The following is a 27571-nucleotide window of genomic DNA, read 5'->3' as shown; positions in this document are numbered from 1 at the left end:
GCACAATCCTATCCGTGTTCAGATAGAAAAAAAGTCCTACAACTCCCAGCATTCCTCAGCCAGCCATGGCCAACTTACTCCCTGGCTCTCTGTTTGTCAAGCATGGAAATGGTAGCAATGAGAAGAAAGAGGAGCGGGAGCATCTGGTGACAATGGCTGTGAGAAGGTAGTCTCACGAAGAGAGGGAGCCCATTGAGGATGTGTTGCCCAGGGGCCCTCAAAAATCTGGAGCCAGCACTATTACCAATGCATGGGTTCCCATGGCCAGGCTATCCCTGTCCAGGAACGGCCATTGCTTGCAACCTCCTAGGCCTCCAGTAGCCTGCTGCCCTCCAGCTCTGTTGGACTACAATTCCCAGTATGGTGTAGAGAGCTAGCGTGGCATAGTGCTTGGCCTGGAACTGAGGAGACCCGGGTTGAAGTCCCCCCTAGGCCATGGGAGGTCACTGGGTGACTTTGGGCCAGGCACTGACCCTCAGCCTCACCTACCTCACAGGGTTGTTGTGAGGATAAAATGGAGAGGAGGGGGATTGTATATGCCACTGTGAGCTCCTTGGAGGAAAAAGCAGGATATCAGTTTAGGAAATAAGTAATAAACAATGCTTCAGTCAGCTGACATGGGGATTATGGGAACTGTAGTCCACCTCATCTGGTGGGCCCCAGGTTGGGGCAGGTTGGCTTATGTTCTTAAAGGAAGGCAGAAGGATAAACTAAGCGAAACACACGCCCAAATCCGCCCCTCCTCCTGGTTTTTCCACAGGCGACCAGCTTCTCAGGGTTAAGTTGACAGAGCGCTTATTCCTAGAGAAGCCAAGAAATACATGGAAAGGGGTGCGAGGGGCTGAGGGTCTTCGCTGGAAGCCCCTTTCCTGGAAGGAGCAGAGGGAGGGAAGAGAAAGGGAGAGATTGAATTGCATGTGAATGTCCTAGCAGTTTTCAACCAAGGCAGAAGAAGATACGGAGTCAGACCGGTGAAAGGTGAGCTGGCCTTGCAGAGATTTGATGAGAGAAGAAGCAACTACAGGGGAAGGATGGCTATGGAGAGAAAGTGTGTGTGTGTTGGGGGGGGGTGACCTCCGCTTTGCACCTCTAAATCAGGACCAGGGGCGGGGGTCAAAACAAGGCATGCTTGTTTGCAGCATCTTCCAAAATCCCCACGTCTCCTCCTCCGCAGAGTTCCATAATCCACTGTGGAAAAACTTGGTTGCATCTTTGAATTTGAGCGGGGTACGGTTTGTTGCAAGGCACCTCTCGAGATCAGGTTGCTTTCCAGCACACAGATGTGCTTCCGCTCCTTGCGGCCTGCTGGCCGTACCTGTTTTTGTTTTGACAGGAGGGAGGAGGGAGGGAGGAAGGACAAAGGATGGATCCTTTGGGCAGGACCGGCCCTACCATAAGGCAGAGTGAGATGGCTGCCTCAGCCGGCTGATTTTGGCTATCATGAAAGGGCATGAAAATGTTAGTGATTTAATGTATTATTGTATTATTTCCTGCTACAGAGCAGGAAAGGTGCTGGGGGTGTGTGTTTCTGCCTCAGGTGACAGAATAACTTGGCTGGTCTAAGATGTGGGGCCTGGCCCTGGGGTTCCCTAGAAGGCTATGCCCCCTTTCCTGGCCTCCAACACTAATCATTTGGTGATTTTCCAGTCTAGACCAAGGGTGCAGAACCTCACGTCTAGGTTCCAAATCTGGCCCTCTGGGGTTTCCCTGAAGGCCCTGCCCCTGCCCCCTTTCCCCCAACCACCAGTCATTTGGTAGTTTACCAACTTTTGTGCAAAGGTTGAAATGCCTCTCCTAAGGCTTAGTCAGGGGCAGGAAAAGCTTGAATGTAAAATATACTGATATTTTGGCCCTGCCTTCTTTTGCCTTTGCTCCACCCCTTTTTTTGCTTTATCCCCACCCACTACTGGAATGGAGCCCCCGAAAGCTGCTCTGAAATGGAATTCAGCCCTCGAGCTGAAAAAGGTTCTGACCCCTGGCTAAGGGTGTTATGTATCTTGACTGGGGGTGGGGGGCTTTTTTAGCCAGCCCCTACCCTTGGGTATTGGTTAAATTTTACATCTCTGCACTTGTCACTAGCTCTACCCATTGTCCCTTCCCTGGGATGGCCAAGAAAGAGGACAAAAGAGGGCACAGATTTACATAGAATGTGCTTGTGCTAACTTAAGAACATAAGAAAACAGCCCTACTGGATCAGACCATGGGTCCATCTAGTCCAGCATTCTGTTCACACAGTGGCTGACCAGCAGCCCACAGGGAACCCACAGGACAGGAGTGGAACAGCACCCTCCCACCCATGTTCCCCAGCAACTGGTGTACATTGGCATACTGCCTCTGAGACCAGAGGTATCATAGAACCATCAAACCTAGTAGCCATTGATAACCTTCTCCTCCAGGAATTTGTTTAGCCCCCTTTTAAAACTTCCCAAATTAGTGGCCATCACTACATCCTGTGGCAGTGAATTCCATAGTTTAACTCTGCGCTGTGTGAAGGAGTCCTTCCTTTTATCTGTCCTGAATCCCCCACCAGTCAGCTTCATGGGATGACCCATTGGGTTCTAGTATTATGGGAGAAGGAGAAAAATGGCTTACTGATACAAATGCAAATATAGAAATCGTTCTTATATTTTAAATAGAAATACAATTTCAAACCAGGGAAGACTTTAACCAGGTGACCCACGTGCCTGCCTGTTCAGTTTGCTGTCCAGTTGCTAACAGCGGATGAGTAAACTACAAGGCCCCTGCTCTCCCTTCCTATGATTATTTATTTGTTCAGTTAAAGTTTTTATCCTACTCCTCAGCGAAAAAGCCTCCCAAAGCAGTGTACATGCAATTAGTAAAACAAGGCAGTCCTTGCCTGTAGGCTTACAATATAAAAAGACATGACACACAAGGAAAAGGGATGAGGAGGGAAGAGGAAAAACGTCTTTCAGTAGTGGAATGGCCTTACTTACCTTCTCAACTTGCTCTCTGTACAGCCTGCTGGAATGGCTGCCATTTGAAGGGCTCTCCAAGGACAGTCCTCTGTTTGAAGGAATTCTCTGTCCAGTCCTCATCCAGTTTAAAGATCCGTAAGACCCAGGGCCCTTGAAGTTGCCCATCAGCGGTTAACACCTGGACAGCAAACCGAACAAGCACACAACTCTCCCGATTATAATCTTCCTCGCTATGATGATATGCATTGTATTCCTGCTTAAATGACAGTAATCATTTCCAAATTTCTCTCTCTCCATATAAATTACCGTATGCCGATGTCATGCAAATCTACATCCTCTTTTGTGCCCCGTATTTAGCGACGACACCCATTTCTCCCCCGCTGTTCTTCACATCCAGCCTGATGAAGAGTTCTGGAGAACCTGGAAGCTTGCTTGCTTGATATTTTTGGTGACATTTTGGTTGGACCTAATAAAGGCCTAGCTGCCCGACTGTGGCTTGTGCAATTAATTGGATCAGATAGTGCCTGGTATAAAACAGATTTCAGATTGTGCTGCGGGCTGCAGGGACACAGTATATGCATATCCATATAAATTAGCATTTGCAAATGTTTTGCAAATTGGTGTCTTTTTCTGGGCAATGCGTTTCCTCTTTTTGGGCAAGGTGTAAACAGCCACCCTAGGTAGAAGGACCTTAAGCGAGCAGGAAGACAGATCCTGGATCCAATCCAAGAATTTTAAATAAATTAATAATGTGTTGTTGTTTTGAAAAGAGTCAATAGAAGCCAAACCAGGTAGTGTTACCCAGTGGTTACGTACAGTTTACAACCTAATCCCAAGGGGAGTAGCTTTGAATGATCTCCTTTCCCTTACATTGGTAGAACTTGCCGGTTTAATTTCTTTCTTTCAACACTTTCTCTGCGGCCATTCTACTTAGTGTGTCTAGGCTCCATTGGCAATGCTAAACCCCTGAGCCAGCCCATCTGAACTGAGATGTAATTAACTTAACCCTGCTGCCTAGCAACCATCCCATGTTTTTTTCTACAGTTTCAGGAAACTAGACACCCAACTGTGTAAATTCCACTCCTACAACCCAGAGGCCCCTGTAGTTCCAATTTTTCCTCGCTGTGTGGTTGGATTCTTTTGCTCAGAGACCATAAAAGACCGGGGGGGGGGGGGGGGGACGGACAGAAATTCATAACCAGAAATCCAGGATGGGGCTGGCTTTCTTCCTCCCAAACTACCTTTTGAACAGGGTTAGACACAGAGGTGGGCAAAAGATAGATTAGGATCCACTGCAGGGGTGGAAACTTCTAGAGGTCTTGAGGCCATTTTTGACCCCCAAACCCCGCCACAGAGTGCCACACGGTCCAGGTGGTACCCCCCCAAAAGGGGGGGGAGTGCCAAAATTGCTGAAATTCAGTGAGAAACCACTCCGTAGCACGACAATAGCTAACTTTAGCTTGTTTGAAGAAGAGTTTGGGGTTTCGGCACTGAGAGCTGGTGAGGTGTAATAGTTCAGCTCTTTCCCAGCTGTGGGTCCCTGGCTGTTGCATTGGGCTACAAGTCCCATAATCCCCAGCCAGCATGCCCAATTTATTTATGATAGGATTGTATGCACTGGATTGTGCTCTAAATAGTTCATTGGTTGCTTCGCTCTTCAGGAGATACCCTTCTGGTGGCACCCACAATTTTGGAGGTCCGGTCCATGACAGCTCAGATTAGGGCTTTTAGTATCTCTTCTACTGCAGATTAGACAGGCACCAACCCTTCTGGGTGTCCGGCATCTACTGAAAATGTTGTCTTCTGTATAAAGTCATAATATACAGACTTTAATTATGATCTTACACTGTATTGTTTTGTGCATCACTTAGAAATTTCTATTAATGTAAGCAATGAATTAATGAACTATTACATTTATATCCCGCCTTGCAAGGAGCCCACATTCTCCTCCTCCTCCTCTCCATTTTATTCTCACAACAGCCCTGTGAGGTAGGTTAGGCTGGGGGTCAGTGACTGGCCCAAAGTCACTCAATGAGTTTCATGGCCAAGGGGAGACTTGAACCCAGGTCTCCCCAGTCCCAGTCTTATCACTACACTACACTGGCATTTTCCCATTTCCCATTATACCACCACGCTGATGCAATTTATGCTGTTAAAGCAGTAAAGTAAGTTTAGCTTTGATTGTATGTATTTAATTCCACATAATTTCCACTTCCCCCTCTAGGCATTATTATACGGCGAAAGTATTAAATACATTTTAATACATTATTATTATACCTAGAGTATATTATTATACCTAGACAGGGAAATGGAAACTGGACGTTATTATACCTAGAGAGCCTTATTATTATTAGTGCCTTCTCCTTTACCAACCTGCCCAGTCACTGAGGTCATCAGAGGGCATGCTGTTGGTGGTTCCACATGGACCTATGGCCCAATTGGAGAAGAGCCTTCAGTGTGGTGGCCCCCTTTCTTTGGAACTCCCTGCCCCTGGAGGCCAGGCAGACGCCAAAACTGCGTTGCTCCCATCACCTTCTGAAAACAGTTCTGTTCCAGGAAGCATTCCTTAAAGGACTAGCTATGTGGTGGCTTAGTGGTTAAGACGCTGAACCACAGACTGGAAGGTCGGCAGGACAGCAGTTCGAGACCCAAGTGCCGCGTGACGGAGTGAGCTCCCGTCTTCAGTCCCAGCTCCTGCCAACCTAGCAGTTCGACAGCAAGAAATTGCAAGTAGATAAAAAGGTACCGCTTTGGCGGGAAAGGTGACAGTGTTCCGTGCACCTCGGTGTTCAGTCACGCCGGCCACATGACCACGGAAGCATCTTCGAACAGCACTGGCTCTTCGGCTTAGAAATGGAGATGAGCACCACACCCTAGAGTCGGACACGACTGGTTGGGAACACCTTTACCCTTTTTACCTTTTTATATAATATATAATTATAATATAAATATAATATATTATATAATATATATTATATATATCTATATCTATCTATCTATCTATCTATCTATCTATCTATCTATCTATATATAGGGGCTGCGGTGGCTTAGTGGTTAAGACGCTGAACTGCAGACCGGAAGGTCGGCAGGACAGCAGTTTGAGACCCGAGTGCCGCGTAACAGAGTGAGCTCCCGTCTTCAGTCCCAGCTCCTGCCAATCTAGCAGTTCGAAAGCAAGAAATTGCAAGTAGATAAATAGGCACCGCTTCGGCGGGAAAGGTAACAGCGTTCCGTGCACCTCGGTGTTCAGTCATGCCGGCCACATGGCCACGGAAGCGTCTTCGGGCAGCGCTGGCTCTTCGGCTTAGAAATGGAGATGAGCACCACACCTTAGAGTCGGACACGACTGGCTGGGGACACCTTTACCCTTTTTATGTTTTTTATTGGCATTAAAAGTTTTTAATACTTTTAATATGGTATTTTAATCTTTTATCTTTTTTTTACTGTTGTACCTCTTATGTTCACTGCTCCGTAATCTGTTTCGGATGGGGAGTGGCATACAAAAGTTGTAAATAAAATAATAAATAAATAAATTATGATATCAATTGGTTTTCCCTTTTAACAGCTGCACCCAAACAGGAGTTCTGTTTGACTCAGAAAGTCACTGCTGAGCTGTAGCTCTTTCTACCGGGCACAACAGTTGTGTCTCCATCTCTTGTCTCATTTTCCTGATAGGCTTGAGCTGTCACCAAGAGACCATTTTCAGCCCTGTGGGTTCACCCTATTGGCTGTAAGAAAGGAAAAGGCCGCGGAGCAAGGGGTGGTGGTGGTGGTGGTGGTGGTGGTGGTGGTGGCGGCGGCGGCGGCGGCGGCTACAGCCCTGCAACTGGGCCAGAAGATGGAACAGGAGGCACCCATGGACCACCGAGAGAGTAGAAACATTTTGGGAGGCTCCGGGAAACCTTTTAACATGCAAAACTCCCTTCAGAAAATGATGGAGAAAGACAGAGAAGTACTCCATCTTTGGGAAATGCGATCAAAGGAGATCCAGGTGCCACTCACAAGCTGCAGACCAGAGGACCAGTGTCTGCTCAAGTCGTGGGATGATCAAAAGGGTCTCCGGGCTTCCTTCGAGGGAGCAGCTGGCGAGAGCTGGCACCCGAAACGAGAGGGGGTGCTTCAACCCCCCCAAACCTTCTGCAGAGAACCGCCACAAATGTACAGTGTGGAAGCTTATGGGAACACAGAGGAAGAGACTCTGGAGAAGGGCATCCTAAGAGGAGAGACCCAGCGCCAACACTTCAGGGACTTCCGCTACCAGGAGGCTGAGGGGCCCCGAGAGGTTTGCAGCCAACTCCGCGACCTGTGCCACCAGTGGCTGAAGCCAGAGGACCACACGAAAGAGCAGATCCTGGAGTTGCTCATCCTGGAGCAGTTCCTGGCTGTCTTGCCACGAGAGATCCGGAGCTGGGTTAGCCAAAGTGACCCAGAGAGCTGTACCCAAGCAGTGACCCTGGCAGAAGATTTCTTGTGGGAACAATGCAAGGCCGAGAGACGGGAGGAGCAGGAGAGAGACTCCTGTCTGGATAATCCTGACTGGGCCAGGGACTCCTTGATGGGACAACGAGTAAGATTTTCTTCCTGTGTAAAGGTGGGAGGGGGAAGATTTTCTTCCTGTCTAAAGGTGGGAGAGGGAAGATGCAAGGCTGCCTGGAAGTGACACTTCTATATTTACTGCCTGACACAGTCATTAGCACAGCCTAATTATTACATGTCTGTTTTAAAAATTAGGACTGCCACATCTAGTTCATTAATCAGTTCATCAATCAGTTAGCAACATTTTGATTGGCTAGGAAAAGTACTTTCGATTAATTGGTCAAGAGGTTTTTAAAATAAATTATTTTGAATACAAGTTCTTATTAAACTGCAGCAGGCAAGCACCAAATTTCAAGAGGCAGCCCCTCCTATGTGACAGAGACAGTGGGGATGCCTCTTCTAAGATGATATTAGAAGAGTCATTCCCTTCTGTGTGAGAGACAAGGGGGAAATCCCTCTTTGGTAATGATATTTGAAGAGGAATTTTGTTCTGTGTTAGTGAAAACGGGGAGTGCCTCCCCTATAATGGTAATAGGGGAGACATTCTCTTCTATGTAAGCAAGAGGGGGAAATCCATTTTGTAAAAGGATATTAGAGGATATTCCTTCTGTATGTGTGAAAGACAAAGGGGAATGTCTCTTCTATAATGGTTTTAGAAGAGTCATTCCCTTCTGTGGGCATGAGAGATGGGGGAATGCCTCTTCTAAGAAAGTGTTAGAAGAAACATTCCTTTCTGTGAAGGACAGAGAGAAAAAAGAGAATGTCTCTTGTATAATGGTAATAGAGGAGGCATTCTGTTCTGTGTGAGCAAGAGGGAGGAAATCCTTCTATAATGGCATTAGAAGTGGCATTCCATTCTGTGTGTGAGAAAGGGGAATCCCTCTTCGGTATTGATATTAGAAGTGGCATTCCTTTGTGTGTGAATGAGATGGGGAGGATGCCGTTTCTCAGATGGTTTTAGCAGAGGCATTCCCTTCTGTGAAAGACAGACACACGGGGGGGGGGGGGAATGCTTCTTCTAAGGTGATGTCTGCAGCAAGAATGGGACTTACATTTGCATAAACATAGGTTTGGGATTTTGCTGCACAGGAGATAAGCCAATGTCCATGCAGAAAGGTGGGTTTTGAGAAGGGATTTTAAGGGAAAGAGAGAGGTGGCACCAAATACACATGCGGGGTGGTTCTACACATAGGGGGAAGCAAGGGACAAAGGGTGGAATTGTTTGAGGGAGTAGGAGGCCTTCAGAAAGCTGAGGGTGGTGGAGGAGTGAAGGTAATGGACAGGGATATATCAGGATATAAGAGTAGAGAGATAAGGGGTAAGGTAAGACTACAGAGAGCTTTAAAGGAGTTGGTGCTGGATACAGGATTCCTTCCTTTGAGTCCTCCACTGTGATCTTTAAGCTGTTCCCAGAGGAGGAAGTGAACCTTGCTAAGGAAGAATGGGTTCCATCAGAAATGCGGCAGGAGGCACCTTTGGTGAAGCAAGAGGTTGCTGATAGTGGCAATACGCAAGGTAAGGAGGGCTTCCAGCTCAATTCTTGGATGCTCCCTTATGAGGCAGAGTCTAACTTCCGAGTAAATATGCATGGGATCATCCTCCCCAATCTCTACCCTTTCTGAGTGTGTCAGAGTAAAGATCAGGACAGATCTGAATCTGGACTTCTGGCTTCTTCCCCAAAGCAATGTGTATAAAATGTTTCAACCCAACATCATTCCCGCTAATAGCAAACTCAGGCGGTGAGTGCTGATAGAAATGGAGCTGAAACAAGGCCACTGAGAAACAAGAGGGTAGGGTCAGTATGCTCGGGGAATCCTGAGGTTTGCAGGGAAAAAAAAAACACCATAAAGGGTCCAAATTCCCCCCCAAACAGCTCAGTGAGGACATACAGTTGCCACAGTGTTAAGTTGTTTCTTGTTTTTCATTTATCGATTTTTTTTCAAAGTAAAAATGAACAGTAACAAATGTAAGTACACTACATGTGAGTCAATTTCTTTACAATCTTCCTGATCACTCAGGATCTCTACATGATACAAGCAAGATTGTCTGATAAAGTTATCACTCATCATCCTGAGAGATCAGGCCAGAGGGTTCTGTGTGTCTTAGGAGGTTGTCATATAGTTTTCTCAGTATTAAAGAATTCAGTACATGGATACCATATTCCATACAAAGTGTCCATTTCTACTTGGCCCCTTTGTACTTGAAGCTGTTTAATGAGTTCCTCCATTAGTACAAGGTCCCAAATTTTCTGTTTCCACATGATTGATAAGAGAATATTCATTTGCTGATTTCCACTTAGCAGCTGTGACCGACCTGGTTGCTGCCCAGAAAAAAGTCAGGAGTTCTTTATGTCTTATTTGTGTGAGGGACAGAGAGAGAGAGAATGCCCCTTGTACAATGGTAATAGAGGAGGCATTCTCTTCTGCGTGAGCAAAAGAGAAGGGGGGAACCCTTCTATAATGATATTAGAGGTGGCATTCCCTTCTGTGTGAGAGAAAGGGGCTGTCAGGAATGCCCCTGTAGTCTTCTGAGCCCTCCAACAGCCAGAATCAACAGTCAGACAAAGGGGCTGCTTTCCAAAGCTTTATTTCCATTCAACCTAATGAGGTTTACAGATGCTAATTGCCTGAGAAGAAAGACAAAGGAAAAGCTGAGAGAGGCATCTAGCAGTAATCATTTGAAACTCTATGCCCCACACTTTCAAGTGGTGAGAGTTTCATTCATGGGCGGTTTGTGGTTGCAGAGATGACTACAGACTCAAATCTATACTGTTTGACCTGTTTTGTTAGCCTTTCCATCCGTACAACAGACCAGACTTCTCCATACACTAAGGGGTGGGGCCTTTTTGATGGTGGCACCAAGGGCTGAATTCAATTTTGGAGTAGCTCTTGGGGCCTGCATTCCAGTGGTTGGCAGAGCCAAAGTCAAAAGGGATCGAGTCAAAAGTACCCAATAAATCGCCATATTTTAGCTTAAAGCTCTTACTCCCAGTAACAAAGCCTTAGGAAGGGTGTGCCAAACCATCAGTAGTAGGGGAAAAGAGGTCGGCATTTTTTTCTCCCCAAATGCCCAGAAGCAGCTCTACATGATCACATGATATCATTCTGTTGGAGGATTCTAGGGGGGAAATGGGTGGCCAAGGTTGTATGCCAGTCTGGGAGTCCTTGTGACTGATGTAATGGGATATAAGTTTAACCAGCCCCCAAACATATTTGATCTAATGAGTCTCTCTTCGTTCCAGCAGAGGGAGAGAGTACCGCGAAGAAGCTAGAGGGAAATCCACAAAATTCTGAGGGAGCCGAAAGAGCCTTGGGCATTGCTGAGGAAGGTGTTTCTCAGTGTTATGAGAAGGAAGGATCTCTTGAGATCCAGCAGAACCTGTTGTGTGAGCAAGAAGCTAATTCAGAGAAGATGCCTGGTGATCTTCCTCCATCTGTGAGTGATCTTGGAAAAAACGCAGCCAGACAGGTCATCCAGGAGGGTGGGAACAGCGAGGGACGCTCCAAGAGTAGACCAGACTTCGGCCTGAGCCCAGCCCTTAATATACCTCAAAGAATCTGCATGTCAGAGAAGCGTTACAAATGTTCGGACTGTGGGAAGAGCTTTGGTGTGAGATCAGGCCTCACCGCCCACAAGAGAACCCACACAGGCGAGAAGCCGTACCAATGCTCAGACTGTGGGAAGAGCTTCAGCGTGAGCTCCAGCCTCAGTGCACACAAGAGAACCCACACAGGTGAGAAGCCGCACCAGTGTTCGCACTGCGGGAAGAGGTTCACTGTCAGCTCGGCCCTAAAGAGGCATTACAGAACACACACAGGTGAGAAGCCGTATGAGTGTTTGCACTGCGGGATGAGATTCTGCCAGAAAGCCAGCCTGATGATCCACCAGAGAATCCACACGGGAGAAAAGCCCTGTCAGTGCTCGGTCTGTGGCCTGAGCTTTAGCGACCCCTCGGTCCTTTTTGCACATTACAGGACCCACAAGGGAGACAAACCATACGAGTGCTCCGAATGCAGCAAGAGCTTCTACCAAAGACGGGAGCTCATGAACCACCAGAAGATGCACTTGGGGGAGAGGCCATACAAATGCTCCGAATGTGGGAAAAGCTTCAGTGTGAGCTCGCGCCTTAAGAAACATCAGAGAATCCACACAGGGGAGAGGCCGTTTCAGTGTCGGGAATGCGGGAAGAGCTTTTGCGTGAGCACAGATCTCATCATCCATGAGAGGGCCCATGCTGGAGACAAGCCATATATGTGCTCCTTCTGCGGGAAACGGTTCTGCCGCAGCTCTGAGGTTGTTAGCCATGAGAGAATCCACACGGGTGAGAAGCCATACAAGTGTCTCGAGTGCGGGAAAAGCTTTAGCGTCAGCTCACGCCTTAGTACGCACAAGAGAGTCCATACAGGGGAGAGGCCCTTTAAGTGTCTGGAATGCGGAAAGGCTTTCAGTTACAAAGCCCACCTTGTCACCCACCAGAGAGTCCACACAGGAGAAAGGCCATACAAGTGCTCAGTGTGCGGGAAGACCTTCCGTGGGCGCACCTGCCTTATGGTACACGAGAGAATCCACACTGGGGAGAGACCGTTCAAATGCTTGGACTGTGGGAAAAGCTTCCTTAACAGCTCAAATCTTGTTAATCACCAGAGAATGCACGCAGAAAGAAATTGATAAAAATGCAGAGGGCTGAACAATGCAGAACATAACTTCTTGAAATGCAGGATTCCATGAGGAATGTAAATCGTTTCTAGCTGGCTGGTTGCTTTTGCTGTGGTGCTAGATAGAAGCATTCAAATATAACAACAGGCAGTCCCAAACAATCTGATTTGAGATATATTAATCAAGAGCTGTATGGAATTGCCACCCTTTTGTTCTCTCATTTCTTACAGAGAATCCAGATGATACTATTGCCAGTCAACTGCATTCCAGTGTTTTCTGTGTTGTCCTCTCAATTCCCTCCCACACCTGACTTGTGACAAATAAAAAACAACTTCAGCATCAGCCTTTTTGGTGTCAACAGGCAAAGCACCACTGAGGCTTTTTCAGGGCTACTGTGGCTTTAATTAAACACTTCCTCTGTATAGGTTCTGTCCCTTTTATTGCTTCCCTTTGAGCACAGCAGTGCGATTATTGATGGCTATTAATTACCCCGTACTGTCACTTCCTGTTCCCATTGAGCACAGCAGTGGGATTACTGATGCCTGTTCATCACCCCTTAATGTCAGTTCCTGTTCCCCCTGAGCACAGCAGTGAGATTACTGATGCCTGTTCATTGCCCTTCAGTGTCAGTTCCCACTCCTGTTGAGCACAGCAGTGGGATTACTGATGGCTGTTCATTGCCCTTCAGTGTCAGTTGGTTCTGACTGAAACCCAGAATGCATGATCTCAGAAGCTAAGGAGGGTCAGCCCTGGTTAGTACTTGAATGGGAGACTGCCAGTGTCCTGGGTTGTTTCATTATGTGTGAACCCTGAAACTATGGATTAAATAACCCAGCATTAACCCAAGAATTGCCCATGGTTGTTGGGTTAACTCGGTTGTTTAACCCATAAACAACCCAGACTTTCCAGGTTCATACATCATAAAACAACCCAGGATTGTTAATTGAAATGGGAAATGGCTCAAGTGTGGTGTTCATCTCCATCAATTGCCTCCATTATGAGTGAACCAAGTAATAGACCTGGTTGGCATGTTAACAACAAGCCAGAGTACTGTACAACTTGGAAAAATAGCAGCCTTGCCAAAATGAAACTTGCCCAAGAGTTTTCCTCACACCAAAGAAAGCTCTTTCTAAACACAAAGTTCTTAACCCGCTGTCTATCAAGGTCTGAGTGATGCACCCTAACATGCCTTTATGGGTAGAGATATGAAAAGACCCCGTTGGATGAGAAGCTGTCAAGTCCAGTTTGCTGTGTCCAACAGGGGGAAGCAAGATGTTCCTGCAATGCTTCCAGAGAGGACAAGAAAGCAACATCCCCCCCCCCTTTGGTTCCCTGGCATCTGGCGTTTAGGGGTAGTCTGCTGCTGCATGCTGAGGATTCGTTCTTAGCTGCTGATAGTACCGTGAACTTATATAATCTTTTCTACCAGGGGTGTTGAATCTTGTTTTCCCCTGCCCCCATCAAGGGCTGCAAATTCTGTGGGGCACATGCCAGTGTTGGGTGGGGCCACAACCAAAGCCAGTCAGTTTGCAACACTGCAGAATTATACAGCATGTGTGCTCTCTTTCTCTGTGCTACCCCATCTCTCTGTCTCTCTCTGCCACCCCATCCCAGCTCTCTCCCTTTATCTGAGTTGCCCCATGTCTTTTTCTCCTTGCCATCCCAGCTCTCTCAGCCATCCCATCTCCATCTCTCTCTCTCTCTCCCCCACTGCAGCTCTCCAACTTTCTCACTGCCATCCCATCTCCATCTCTCTCACTTTCTCTCTGCCATCCCATCTCTTTCTCGGTGCCACCCCATCTCTCCATCTTTCTCTCTGTCCTACCCCCATCTCTTTCTGACATGCCTTCCTTCTCTCTTTCTCCCACCCTATCTCTGTCTTTCTCACAGTTTCATCAGTGGCTTCCCCACCACCACCTTCAAAAAGATACAAATATTTAATTATTTTTAAAATACACACCCTGAAGAGACATAAATGACTTTGCTGGGACTCCCTCTCCCCACTGCAACCTTGTCAGTTTCACCAAAAACACAAGAGGAGGGACAGTGAACCAAATAGGCAGACCTGGGCAGTCTGCGACAGGGAGTTCTGTCATAAAATCTATGCTTGGATGACTCCCGTTTTTCCAACAATTTTCATAATTAACAATAAATCAGCATCTGCTGCATACAATTGGGTAACATTGACTGCATCTTTTATCTGCCATTCCGCGCTATTCAAATCCTGCCTCTGTGTCTGAAATGAGGGAGGGAGACAAAGAAAGACCGCTTCCTGAACACCAGGGCTCATCTCCCTGTATCTTGCATGCTTCTGTTTGCAGGATAATTTCACTCAGGGCACAATCCTATGCATGTTAAGACAGAGAAAAGGCCTACAACTCCCAGCATCCCCCAGCCAGCATGGCTGGCTGGAGAATCCTAAAAGTTGTAGGACTTTTTCTGTCTAAACATGCATAGGATTGCATCCTTATCTTTGGGGTCTACTTAAGCTGGTCTCAAAATAGGCCAGCTTTTGAGTTTCCCAGAATGCTTTGTAAGGCAGCAAAAAGGAAGACGCAAGGACAATAGAGTCCCGTGATACTTTGAAGATAATAATTGTTTTAGGAGCTTCCTTTATCAGGGGCACCTGTAGAAGTCCTATACTCCTTTGAGACCCCGCAAAGAACATTAAAAAGGACGGGGGTTCAGTTAACACATGATGGATACACCAGTGAGATCCGGTCAGCTGAGCACAAGACAGAGCCTCGTGATATCAAGGGCTGCCACTCTTAGGGTGCAATCCCATGCACTTTTAAAGGGAGAATGCGAAGAGAAAACTCCCTGGAAAAGACCCTGATGCTGGGAAAGACTGAAGGCAAAAGGAGAAGGGGACGGCAGAGGATGAGATGGCTAGATAGCATCACGGATGCAATGAATATGAACTTGAGCACGCTCCGGGAGAGAGCGCAGGACAGGAAGGCCTGGCGTGCTATGGTCCATGGGGTCACGAAGAGTCGGACACGACTGAACGACTGAACAACGGACCTACAACTCCCAGCATCCCTCCAGCCAGCCATGCTGGCTGAGGCAAGCTGGGAATTGTAGGACTTTCCCGCACCCCCTGTCTAAACATGCATAGGGTTGCACCCTTAATAAATAAATAAGGCACAGTCCTGTGCATAAAAAGACAGAAAAAGGCCTACAATTCCCAGCATTCCACAGCCAGCCATGTGGGACTAGGAGATGTAGGGCTCTTTTTTTTGACTAAACATGGACAGACATAGACTCATAGGGTTGGAAGGCGCCTACAAGACCATCGAGCCCAACCCCCTGCTCAATGCAGGAAGCCGTCTCCCACCCAAGTACTAACCAGGGCTGACCCTGCTCAGCTTCCGAGATCAGCCGAGATCCCTAAGCCGATCTCTTCCTGTGCCCTTAATTAACCGTGCGGCAGGCAGAAATCCGACAGGAGGTGCTCCTTCCCCATCAGTAGGGAGGGGTACACGGGGGGAGGAACGCCCACGGTGCAACAGGCATAGGAGAGAGGAGAAAAAGAAAGTGGGGGGGGGAATCCTGTTCCAGACCTCTTTGCATTTAGATGAGCTACTGAAAGAGGGCTCACCCCGGCTTCCTAGAGAGGCCGGTGGGCGGAATGGCTCGTGATGTCAAGGGCTAATCCAGCCCCTTCCTGCCGGGGCCCCCTCCCTCCTCCTTCCCCTCGCGCGTGGGAAACTGGAGTCCGGATTTCCCAGGCGCCGGAGGGGAGAAGTTTGCCCATCTGGGCAGGGCAGAAGAGGGGTGAGTCGAGCGGGCCTGGGGGGGGCGCCTTTCCCCCTCCCTCTCCCCCTCTGGCCGCCCTCCTCTCTTTTCCCGACCCCCTCCCTGCTTTCTCCCCCTCCGCTCCTGCCTTGTCCATCTAGATGCGGATCGCAAAATAAATAATAATAGTAATAATAATACATAACGACCACCATCCTCTCGGCGAGGATGGCACTGCGCCGCGTATTTCCTTTGCACGGCGCCTGGCGCGCGATCATGTGCGCGCAACCTCCGCGGAATGGAGCAGGCGGAAAGAGGGCGGCGCAGGCTGGCTGGCGGGCGGGCATGAGCGCCCAACGGGGCGCAAGCGGGGGTGGGGGGCGCCTGTCCCGTGGCGCTGTCCTGGCGGAGGGGGGGAGCCCCTCCCCGGCGCCTCGTGTGAGCCTACGCGGGGGTCTCCGCCCGGCCATGCTCAGGCGCGGCGGGGGAAGCCGCCGCGTTCCCTTGCTGGTGTTCCTGCTTCAACAAAGCGCAGGCGGGGCAAGAGGGGAGGGGAGCCCTTGGGAAGGATGATGGGGTGGGTGGGTGGGTGGCAGGGCGGGGATAGGTGTGTGTTTCCGAGCGGGTTAGGGCATGGAAGGTGCATTTGGGGCGGCGGGACGGACTCTGGCCTCCTCCCTCTCCACTCACCCTCTCCACTCACCCTCCAAAATAACCCCTGAGCTTCGCAGTCCTAGGGATGTGCCTTGCACCTATTTTGCGCCACCACGACTGAGGCCGTGAAGGGTGATGGTTTCACGCCGCTCTCACATAGATGGTTTGACACAGAATCGTAGGGTTGGAAGGGGCCTATAAGGCCATCTAGTCCAGCCCCCGACGTAGTGGGACCTAGTGCAGAAAACATGGTGCAGAAAAGGGTGAAAGCCCTACAACTCCCGGCATCCTTCCAGCCGGCCATGCTGGCTGTAGAATGCTGGGAGTTGTAAGGCTTTTTTCTGTCTAAACTTTTATTATTATTAATTTATATCCCACCTTTTTTCCTGTTGCAAGGGGCCCAAGGCGGCGTACGTAGTCCTCCTCCGCTCCATGTTATCCTCACAACAACAACCCTGTGAGGTAGGTTAGGCTGCACTCGGTGAGCTTCAAGGCCAAGTGGGGACTAGAACCTGGAATTCCAGAGTCCCAGTCCAAGACTCTAATCACTACACCACACTGGCTCTCAAACATGCATAGGATTGCGCCCTAAAATGGTCAAGGGGCTGGAGCAAGTCCCCTATGAGGAAAGGCTACAACGTCAGGGACAGGTTAGCTTAGGAAAAAAGGTGAGTGAAGGGAGGCTTTCTCGGTGTACGAAATTATGCATGATGTGGAGAAAGTGGATCGGGAGACATTTTTCTCCCTTTCTCCTAATCCTAGAATCCAAAGGGGTCATCCCACAAAGCTGAATGGTTGGACATTCAGGACGGACAAAAGAAAGGACTTCTTCACACAGCACATAGGTAAACTGGAATTTGCCACTGCAAGTATGGATGGCTTTAAAAGGGGGTTGGACAAATTCCAGGAGGAGAAGGCTATGAATGACTACTAGTCCTCATGGCTGTATGCTACCTCCAGGATCAGAGGCACTATGCCTCAGTACACCCATTGCTGGGGAACATGGGCGGGAGTGTGCTGTTGCACTCCTGTCCTGCTTGCAGGTTTCCTGTGGACAGCTGGTTGGCCACTGTGTGAACAGAATGCTGGACTAGATGGGGCCTTGATCTGATCAGGCATGGCTCCTCTTATGTTCTTACATTCTTAAATTCCTCTCACTTTGTTTTCATAATACACACCCCTGTTTCACCCATAATGCCAAGTTAATTTTCTTAACACAGTTTTAGCCCGTCCTTTTAAAATACCAGTCGCTTAATTTCGGAATTTGCATTGCTTTAACTTCTCAAATGGAAACCTCTTAATACAGTTAGCACAAGAACATTTTAGGGATCTAAGCTAGAGAGAGAGAGATGCAAAAATAACAAATAGCTCTGTTTTTTTAATCCCCCCCCCCCCCCGGGGCTTCTCTGAAATAATTTTCCGCCCCTTGAACTGAAAGAGGCTAGACACCCCTGCCTTAAAGGAAGTGTTCATCTCATGGGAGCAGATGCCGCTTTTAAGATGACAGTTCGAATAATATATATCTTTCATGGAAGTACTTTTTAAAACCTCTGCCCCATTCATCAGGAGTACCTTTTCAGTCCACCAAAGCATTTGGAGGGAGCAATGCTATGGCCGCTAGTCAGTGGCTAGACAGCCATAGGATAGGTCGGTTCCCTGAGAACCGACCTCCACTCCCAGGCAGTGCGGAATGGCCCTGCACTCCGTGCTCAGAAGAGGAGTGTGGAGCGGCAAAAACGGGGCATTCAGGGTGCAGGGCGGCTGAAGCACAGAGGGGACAATCCCCTCCATGCTTTTCCTGCTCTGCATTGGATAGGCGGTTGTCTCCGAGTTCAGGGGCAGCTGCCTATTCTAATAGGATTCCACCCTTAATTGAGTAATCTAACTGATAGGCTAAACATTGCAGCCAAAATGACAATATCTGTCATTTCATCATTGCAAGCCTTTAAGAAAGCCCTGAAAACATACCATTTTACTTTGGCCATCCCCTAATATGTTCACTCTTGTTGCTAGTTTTACAGCTGTTTTTATTGTGTTTTTATTTCTGTTTTTCCTGTTTTTATTGTGTTTTTATTGTATTTTAAGACTGTGTTGGTTTTTATTATGTGTTTTATTATAGTACACTGCCTTCGGAGGGCTCCTGCCCTGAAAGGCAGCAAAGAAATATTAATAATAATAACAACAGCAACAACAACAACAACAATAATTTTTTTCTTTCCCCTCAGGAGCAAACCTAGCCCTCTAGGCCTGGAACATCATCGGCTGCTGTGTAACTTTCAGCTCGACCACAATATTCTCCGTTTTCACTAAGAGACAGACACACACACAAACATAGACAGAGGGAGACCCATGGCCAGAAAACACGTTTTGAGACATGATTGCCCTAGGCAAAGGGTTTGGGGTTGAACTTGGATAAAAGGCTGGTTCTGTTCAGAGCAAAAGAGAGAGAAAGTCAGCGGCAGAAGGGCCAGATTCGGCCTCAGATTCGGGGTTAAAGGCTGCCGCATTGGAACAGGAATGAAAATGGAAGACCGGGACCCAGAAGTCCTCAAACCGTTGCCAGGGTTGGAAGGAAAGGCCAAGGGATCTCACGCCATCCCGTTTGGGGCCACAAGGGCATTTCTTGGATGGGTGCCGCCGCAACAGGTCAAGCAGGAGCCCGATGAGGGGCTGCCCCAGTGCTGGGAGACCCAGTTGGAAGAATTCCCCGAGGCAGCAGAGTCTCCTCAGTCTGGCCGGGGGAATGTGCAGCTTCTGGAGCCCACCCCCTGGGAGGACACCAAGGCGTTTCTTGCTTCTTTCAAGGGGGCGGTGGAAGCCAGCCAGCAGTCCTGCAAAGAAGGGGCCCCCCGGCTCATTCCGGGTCCAGAAAGGGGAGGCTTTGGGACAGCGAAGGACGAGATCCCAGGAGGGGATACTCTAAGCAGGGATGTGCTCCGCCAGCGCTTCCGGGAGTTCCGCTACCAGGAGGCTGAGGGGCCCCGTGAGGCCTGTGGCCGCCTCTGGTACCTCTGCCATAGGTGGCTGAAGCCGGAGAGGTTCTCCAAGGAGCAGATCCTGGAGCAGGTGATCCTGGAGCAGTTCCTGACCATCCTGCCGTCAGAGGTCCAGAGCTGGGTGAGGGGAAATGACCCGGAGACTTGTGCCCAAGCGGTGGGCCTGGCCGAGGACTTTCTGCAGATGAAACAAGAGGCTGAGAGGCAGGAGCAAAAGGTGAGAGGCAGTTCACACGGCTGCCTGTGCCCTTGCCAAACTGTGGAGCAATCCATGGCTGGTAGCTGTGCTGACTGGGGATTATGGGATTTGTAGCCCAGCATCCCTTGAGGGCACCAGGTTGGGGAAGGGGGCTCTAACCACTACGCAACACTGCCATTGTTTCCAAAGAAGGAGAGCAGTAGCTGAGCATTCCGCGTGGCTCTGGAGGCATCTAGTTGGCTGCTGTGGCAGAAGAGGACGCGAGACCCGACAGGCCTTTGGCCTAATCCAGTATGGCTCTTCTTATGTCCTTACGAGAAGCAGCTGGAGAGATGAGATTGGAAATGCTGGAATTCCTTCTCTCCCGACAACCTTATCCCTGATGGGATTATTTAGTAGTGATGCCTCCTGTTAGAAAGGCAAATAGCAGAGGGACAATAAAAAGGCAAAACAGAATGAGCATTTACCAGTCCCACATGCACACAGGCTATCTTAGAAGAAGAAAAGGAGACTTGCTAGAAAGGCAGTTAGCAGAGAAAAAAGGAAAAGGCAAACTGAAGGAGCGTTTACCATGCCCACAGGCTATCTTAGGGCAATAAAGGAGACCACACCCTCCTTCAGTGAAGGAAAGAAAACATTTTAACTCACAAATACTCTTGCATATACAGCGCAGGTACAGTGTACAGTTTCCAAAGGGTTTGTTCAATCCATTTTGTGTTCCGTTCCACCGGCAGGAGCAAGAGAGCAAACACAACTGCTCCCAGCAATGGAGGAGATCGGGGGCGGGGGGAGCAAAAGGAAGAAAACACAGGAAACTGCACTGTAGGCTACAGAGATCCTGAGGCTAGCTGTGGTCAAAATTCCCATAAATTAATTCACTGCAGCACTTCCAGTAACTTGCTGACGACTAACTTGTAATAATCCCGACGGTTCCCACTGCTCCAGCTCCCAGACACTTTGGAAAGGGCTGTAGGTCTGTGAGTAACAGCCCCTGCTTTGCATGCAGAAGGTTCAGTCCCCGCCATCTCCTGTTAAATAGGGCGCCCCATTCCCTTGCCCCCATCCCCTTTTATTTATTTAATTTTTTATTACATTTCTATACCGCCCAATAGCCGCAGCTCTCTGGGCGGTTCACAACAATTAAAACCGTAAAATACAAGACGATAAAATACAACATAGACGTTTGAAGCGACAGTATAAAAAAATAAAAATACTAACCGCATAGAACATAGCAGCGGTGCAAAGATTTGAAATAGTGTCAGTTTTATAACAGAAACTGGAAAAGTAAGATTCCCAAGAGAATAAAACCTGGCGCCAAAAGAGCACAGTATAGGAGCCAGGCAAGCCTCTCTGGGGAAGTCCGGGAAGCTTTCCCCCAGTCACCAATCACTGGGTGGTTTCCTGGCTTTTGTGCCACTTTCCCCCCTTCTAAAAGGTTGTAATGTTTGTTTATTTTTAATGTAAAAAATAAACTAATTAGAAAAAATTCTACTAGGTGTTTCTATATCTCCCATTAGCCGAAGCTCCCTGGGCAGTTTTAAAACCACGAAAGCAGAAGGAGGTGAGCATCCAAAGTAGATTACAAAGAAGCAAAACGGGTTCTCCGGATGCAAGACAGAATTTATTATAAGAAGGAGTTGAGCAGCCAAAGTAGATTATGAAGAAGCGAAACGGGTTCTCAGGATGCAAGTCAGAATTTATTATAAAAAGCCCACCTCGTTTCGGCCCTTTTTCTTATTTTAGGCCTTCTTCAGAGGATTACTAACGAAAAAAGGCTGCAGAATTTTTGCAGCAAAACATTGTCTCCTGCGTCAGTCCACTGGCAACTCAGCCAGTGATCCCAAAAAACAAAAAAAGGCCGACACACGTCGGGCTTCTTATAATAAATTTTATCTTGCATCCTGAGAGCCCGTTTCTCTTCTTTGTGATGAGTTTTAAAGCATGAAATACAATCACATAATAAAAGAATATAAAACCGTAAGTTTAAAACAGAATACAACCAGAGTAATAACCAAGATAAAAGCCAGCAGCAGTGCACTCTCCCAAATCCACTCTCCGAAGGCTTTTTTTTACTGGCAGCTAGAGCCTTGAAATGAAATATGCTGGTATTTCGTAGCCCTGCCCCTTTTGCCTTTGGTCACGCTCACCACTGGGATGTGGGGCCCCCGGAGCTTCTCAGAAGTAGAGTTCGGCCCTCGGGCTGAAAGAGGTGCAACAGATTGGAGTTAAAGATTCTACTAGGAAGTGATGGGAGAGACGCCTTGTGTCACATTCCTTAATCCTCCCCCTTCGCAATCAACACACTCCAGGAAACAAAGCTTCAGGCTAACGCGGCTTTATTAGCAAACGGACTCACTTCTTTACAAGTGCAGATTCTAGGAAACGCTCAGACTGCCTTTTGTGAACCGCTCAGAGGGCTTCGGCTATTGGGCGGTATAGTAAATACATATATACATACATACAACCAGCTAATCCACACATCTACCAATATCAACAGGATACGAGGTGGAAGTTAGAGAAGCTCCCTGCAGTCTGGGCATGAACTTCTTGGCCAGACATGCTTGGCAGGGATGCCCCTCCCTTTGGGTGGCTCCCTCCTACGTTGGCTTCCACGAGCGGCCAGACTGGTGGAGCATCTGAGCCCTGCCCCTCACTTTTCCTGCTTCGCTTTGCGACGGACCCTAGTGTCCCTGAAGTCACACCCCTCTCCCTCCTCCTCCTCTCCCTCTGAAACTGGAGTTCTAACGGTGGAGGAATTGGGGAGCTATTCAGGCTGGGCCATCGGTGTGTCAAGGTCTTGGGAAGAAAGTCTCGCCGTATCTGGGCTCGCTAGGGAGGCTGCCTTCCTCTATTCTGGCTGTTCCCATTCTGATTCCAAATCTGAGCTGCTAGACATCTCCACACGCTCAGATTCATTCCTGACACTTTGCTGCTGAGACCCGCTACCTGGACTAAATGGACATATTGTCCAACATCGTCTAAAGCCGATTCCTGCTTTCCTAATTGCCTGGCAACGTATGCCCTTCTTTTTCATTTCCTTTCATTGTTATTCATTTTCTTTTTCTTCAGCATACACATCTGGGCACTGACCCGGAGGCCTCCCGCTTGGCCGTGGAGCACTTCCCTTTGTCCGATCCCATCCCGAGCCCTCCAGACGTGGACCTTCCCTCCCCGGAGCCCCGGAGGCGGCGAGACGCCTGGTCCCGCAAGGAGACCATTGCCTTCATCGACATCTGGAAAGCAGAGGATGTCCAGGTCGCCCTGGGCCAGCAGTATCGCAACATGAAGCTCTTCGCCTGGATCGCCGACCGGCTGCGGGAGCGGGGCTTCGAGCGAGACGCCGAGCAGTGCCGCAGCCGGGCCAAGGACCTCAAGCGGGGCTACAAGGAGATCAAGTGCGGCAACCTCCACTCAGGCCGGGCCCCCAAGACCGCCCCCTACTTCAAGCTCCTGGAGCAGTTCCTGTGCCTCCGGAAGGGCATTGTCTGCGGGAAGGTGTGTGGCGCCGGTGTGGTGGAGCGCCTGGACAAGAGGCGGAAGCGGCTGCCCCTCAACCCCATGGCAGCCACCAGGATCGCACGGGGAGGCGCCGAGGCGGCCAAGGCTCCAGAGCAGCGCTTTGTTGCCCCGTTGCCGCAGGCTGCCCTGCCCAGAGAGCTTCAAGCTGGCCCTGGTGAGCAAGGGCACCGAGCCCAGAAGGTGCCCGAGGACGACGACGACGTGCAGATTGTGGAGAACGAGCAGCCGCCTCAGAGCGCAACTCTTCCGTCGTCCCCCAAGGAGAGCCCAGCGGAACCTCAGGCAGCCGGTGAGTGATCGCGGCTGGTTTCTATTTATTAATTACATGTTTACCCTCTCCCTGCCGGCCTTTCTTCCAAGGAGCTCAGGATGACTTGCAGCGGGTGTGCGGAATTTGGCCCTCCGGGGTTTCTTGGACAACCACACGCTTTCCCCAGCCTGTCAATGGTTTAGTGTTCCCCCGGCTTTTATGCAGATTTTTCCTCGTTTTAAAAGGTTGCAATGTCTTTCCTCAGGCGTAGTTATTGGTGGCGAGGGCTTGAAGCTGAAATGTACTGGTATTTCGTGGGCTGGCCCCACCCCTTTTCCCTTTGGCCACACCCACCCCTGGAATGTGGCCCCTGAACCGATTGTGGCCCTGAGGCTGAAAGGGATTCTGCATCCCTGACATACGCACTCAGCCTGTCCCCCCATTTTATCCTCAAAACCACCCTGTAAGATCAGCTAGGCTGAGTGTGTGTGTGTGTGTGTGTGTGTGTGAGAGAGAAAGACTGCCTCATGGTCTGTCAGTTTTCCATTTCCACTCCACAGCCGTTAAGTCAGCATTTCGGAAGTGCCGGCTGAGGAGGCTCAATCTTTGTTTATTTATTACAACTATTTATACCTGGCCTTACAGGATAAAATCCTACCTATAAGTAAAACAACAAATTAATGAAAAACCATTATTTGTTGTTAGTAATCTTTTTTATCATGATTTTAACGAAACAAAAACAAATTGTGCAGAAAAAAGGGGGGAAAGACAAGAAATTACGTGCATGAAAGGAAAGGTTCCTCCTGTGCAAGCACCGAGTCATTGCTGACTCCTAGAGGGATGCCACTTTCACTGGTGTTTTCATGGCAGACTGTAGAGGGTGGTTTGCCATTGCATAGAAATCTCCAAAAAACATTATAAAACAAGACTGAAAATAACAAAAAGGATCCTCAAAAATAACAAAAGGATCCTCAAAAGGATCCTTCCCACAAGGTAGTTGATGGTAGAAAGCCCTGTGGGGGAAAGGAGTAACAGTCCATTCAGAGCAGGTGCCTGAGCTAATCTTCGCCTGCCTGCCTCCTGCTCCCTTCAGTCTTCGTTGAGCTGTATTTGGGGTTTCCCTTTTATGGTTTTTTTCTTTCCTAAAGACTTTTTGTACCGGTGCAAAACTTGGGCTTCTCCCAAATCCCCTCATACCTCCCTCTTGCATGTGGGCGGTGCCCTTTTGGCTTCGTAAGGAATGGCACGCACAGCGTGAACATCAGAAACAGAGGGAATGATGGGTGACGCTCTGCTTTCATTTCATTCTCCCTCTTCCCCCTGTGTTTCTCGCAGAGCCTGTGGAGGAGCCGAGGAGGTTGCCCGTCAACAGCACCGACCGCATGCGCTATAGGCGGGAGCGCAACTGGAGGCAGCGCTTGGAGTCCACCAGGCGCCTGACAGACTCCACGTCGTCGTCTTCTTCCAAGACGAACTCTGACCTCGTGGACACCCTCCGGCAGCTGCACCAGCAGGACCTGAGGGCATTTGAGAGCACGAGGCAGGAGGAACGGGCGGAGGACAAGCAAGAGCGGCGGCAGGAGAAGCAAGAGCGGGAGCAGGACCGTGCCACGACACGCCGCATGATCGCCGCCATCGAGCGGTCCCACCAGACCCTGGCCGATCTCATGGGGCGGCAAACATCCGCCATGGAGGCCATCGCGACGGCCTTTTCAAGCCAGAGGTACCCCTCGCCGGGCCCCTTTCCGGGCTGCAACATGTACCCAGGGTTCAGCCCACCGTGGTCCGCTCCTGACTCCGGCGAGAAGCAGGCCGACGCCTCTGGGGACAGTGCCACAGCGCCCCTGGGTTCCGCTGTTCCGGAGGAACCCGGGGCGCAAAGCAACAACCCGGGATCTGACCCAGCGCTGCCCCTTGTGGGTCCCTCCACCAGCAACCAGGCTGAACCCCATTGCCTGCCGACCCCGAGTCCCGGGGACGTCTCGAGCTCCTCGCCGGCACCCCCGCACCCCCTTGGCACCAGTCCAAAGCAGGGCGCGAAGAGAAAACATTGGGACTGAGGCATCGCCGACCCATACGCTATCAGATCTGACCAACTTTGATTTCCTTTCCAAGTGATCTTGTTCCATTTTGAATTAAATATATCTGTTTGTTGTTGTTTCAAGTTCATGTCCACCTCGGTTGCTTCCCTTGCAAAAAGGAATGTATGCTGTACCTTAGGGAAATCTTCATTCTTAAGATTTTTTCAGTAATTCTCATTCTTTATTGATTGATTATTACATTTATGTCCTGCCTTTTTTTCCTCTTGCAAGGAACCCAAGGCTTACATAATCTTCCTCCTCTTCATGTTATTCTCACAACAACCCTGTGAGGTAGGTTAGGCTAAGAATCAGTGATTGGCCCAAAGTCACCCACTGAGCTTCATGGCCGAGTGAGGACTAGAACCCAGATCTACCGAGTCCTAGTCCAGCACTCTAACCACTGCACCACACTGGCTTTCAGAAGCCTGAACAGTAACCTTGCAATAGAATGCAGAGTTTGGTAGCTGGCAAGCCCAGGCCCAATCCTGTCCACCAAATAGGGTCATCTGCCCACCCTCCAGCCCCATGCCCAGACCAAATTTGTCCTTTTTCTCCCTGCAAAATCTGCAAAAACGTTTCAGACACCACGCAAGAACAAACGTTGGTATTGCTATGATTGGAGGATCTTGGATTTTGTTAAACAGTGGGGTCCCACAAAGATCTCTGCTGGAACTACGGAAGCTGGAGAAATTCAAAATGGAGTAAAATAAGCTCACATTTCTAAGAAACCAACCTGCGGAATCCACTGCGGAGTGACCCCCCCCTCAGGCCGTGCAGAGTCCATGGACGTTCGGATTTTTTTTTTTACTTTCCTGAAATGTAGTCATATTTATTCGTAGGAAAATACGCACATTTCTGCTGAGGAAAAGTTGAACGGAATGGGGGACAATATGCCAAATGTTAGGTACAAAGGTAAATTATATAAATTGTTGCAAACCCTCTTATGGAATTATTTGCGTATTTTTCCACATAACGGAAAAAAAATTGAATCCGTCTGTGAACGGAAGATGGGACAAAAGGCGCCTGACAATCCGCAAAACACAGACGGAGCGGATTTCACACAGTACATGCGTCCTTAATTGGAACCAACGCTTTCCAGCTTGTTCATAAATGATCTGGAATAAGGAGTGAGCAGAGAAGTGGCTGAATTTGCTGATGACACCAAACTATTTAGGGTGGGCTACAAAGAGCTCCAAAAGGATTTCTCCAAAGTGGGAGAATGGGCGTCAAAATGGCACATGCAGTTCAGTGTAAGCAAGCGTAAAGCGATGCACCTTGGGGCGAAAAATCTCAACCGCATATAAGCTGATGGGACCTGAGGTAGTGGTGATGGACCAAGACAGAGATTTGGGGTTGTGGTGGACAGCTTGATGAAAATGTCAACGCAGCTGTGAAAAAGGCAAATTCCATGTTAGGCATAATTAGGAAAAGTACTGAAAAAACCCCAGCCTTATAGAAATCTATGGTGCAGCTACACTTGGAATACTGTGTACAGATCTGGTCACCGCATCTAAAAAAAGGATATTGTATTTATTATTAAATGTATTAATCGCCCATCTGGCTGGACACGGCCTATTGTAGAGTTTGAAAAGGGGCAGAAAAGGGCAACCCACATGATCAAGTTGCTGGAGCCAGTCCACTATGAGGGATGGTTTCAACATGGTTTGGAGAAAGTGGATAGGGAGATGTTTTTCTCCCTCTCTCATAATCCTAGAACCCAAAGAGGTTGTCCCATGGAGCTGATTGGTGCGAGATTCAGGACAGATAAAAGGAAAGACTCCTTCACACAGCACAGAGTTAAACTGGAATTCTCTACCACAAGATGTTGTGATGGCCATCAGTTTGGATGGCTTTAGTAGAGGGGTGGACAAATTCATGAAGGAGAAGGCTATCGATGGCTGGTTGGCCTCTGTGAACAGAATGCTGGACTGGATGGACCCTTGTCTGATCCAGCACAGCTCTCCTTAGGTTCTTATTTCTTAAAGCCCAGACAGGCTCATACAGGA

The 27571-nt window shown here is 48.9% G+C and overlaps 2 protein-coding genes across 2 annotated transcripts in view; both read left to right on the top strand.

Moving 5' to 3' along the window:
- The first annotated feature begins 6617 nt into the window (after positions 1 to 6617).
- Positions 6618 to 12543, top strand: LOC146356129 (uncharacterized). The gene is made up of 3 exons (XM_084831420.1): positions 6618 to 7503; positions 8876 to 8987; positions 10714 to 12543. Exons 1-3 carry the CDS (start codon positions 6775 to 6777, stop codon positions 12138 to 12140), a joined length of 2268 nt encoding a protein of 755 aa, XP_084687546.1. The 5' UTR covers positions 6618 to 6774; the 3' UTR covers positions 12141 to 12543.
- Positions 12544 to 16992: 4449 nt separating this feature from the next.
- LOC146356127 (uncharacterized) overlaps positions 16993 to 27571 on the top strand; it is a 35400-nt gene continuing 24821 nt past the window's right edge. Inside the window, exons 1-4 of the mRNA XM_084830019.1 lie at positions 16993 to 17365; positions 18746 to 19733; positions 22785 to 23523; positions 24820 to 25533. Of these exons, the coding sequence (XP_084686145.1) occupies positions 19038 to 19733; positions 22785 to 23523; positions 24820 to 25533 (2149 nt within the window). The 5' untranslated portion in view covers positions 16993 to 17365; positions 18746 to 19037. The remainder of the gene's footprint in view (positions 17366 to 18745; positions 19734 to 22784; positions 23524 to 24819; positions 25534 to 27571) is intronic.

The sequence above is a fragment of the Heloderma suspectum genome, chromosome 2 (genome assembly GCF_057233095.1).
Source record: "Heloderma suspectum isolate Gila_16-S chromosome 2, 16-S_ref, whole genome shotgun sequence".
Lineage (NCBI taxonomy): Eukaryota > Metazoa > Chordata > Lepidosauria > Squamata > Helodermatidae > Heloderma > Heloderma suspectum.
The sequence above is the reverse complement of the archived record's forward strand: the minus strand, read 5'-3'. Positions and strand labels throughout refer to the sequence as shown.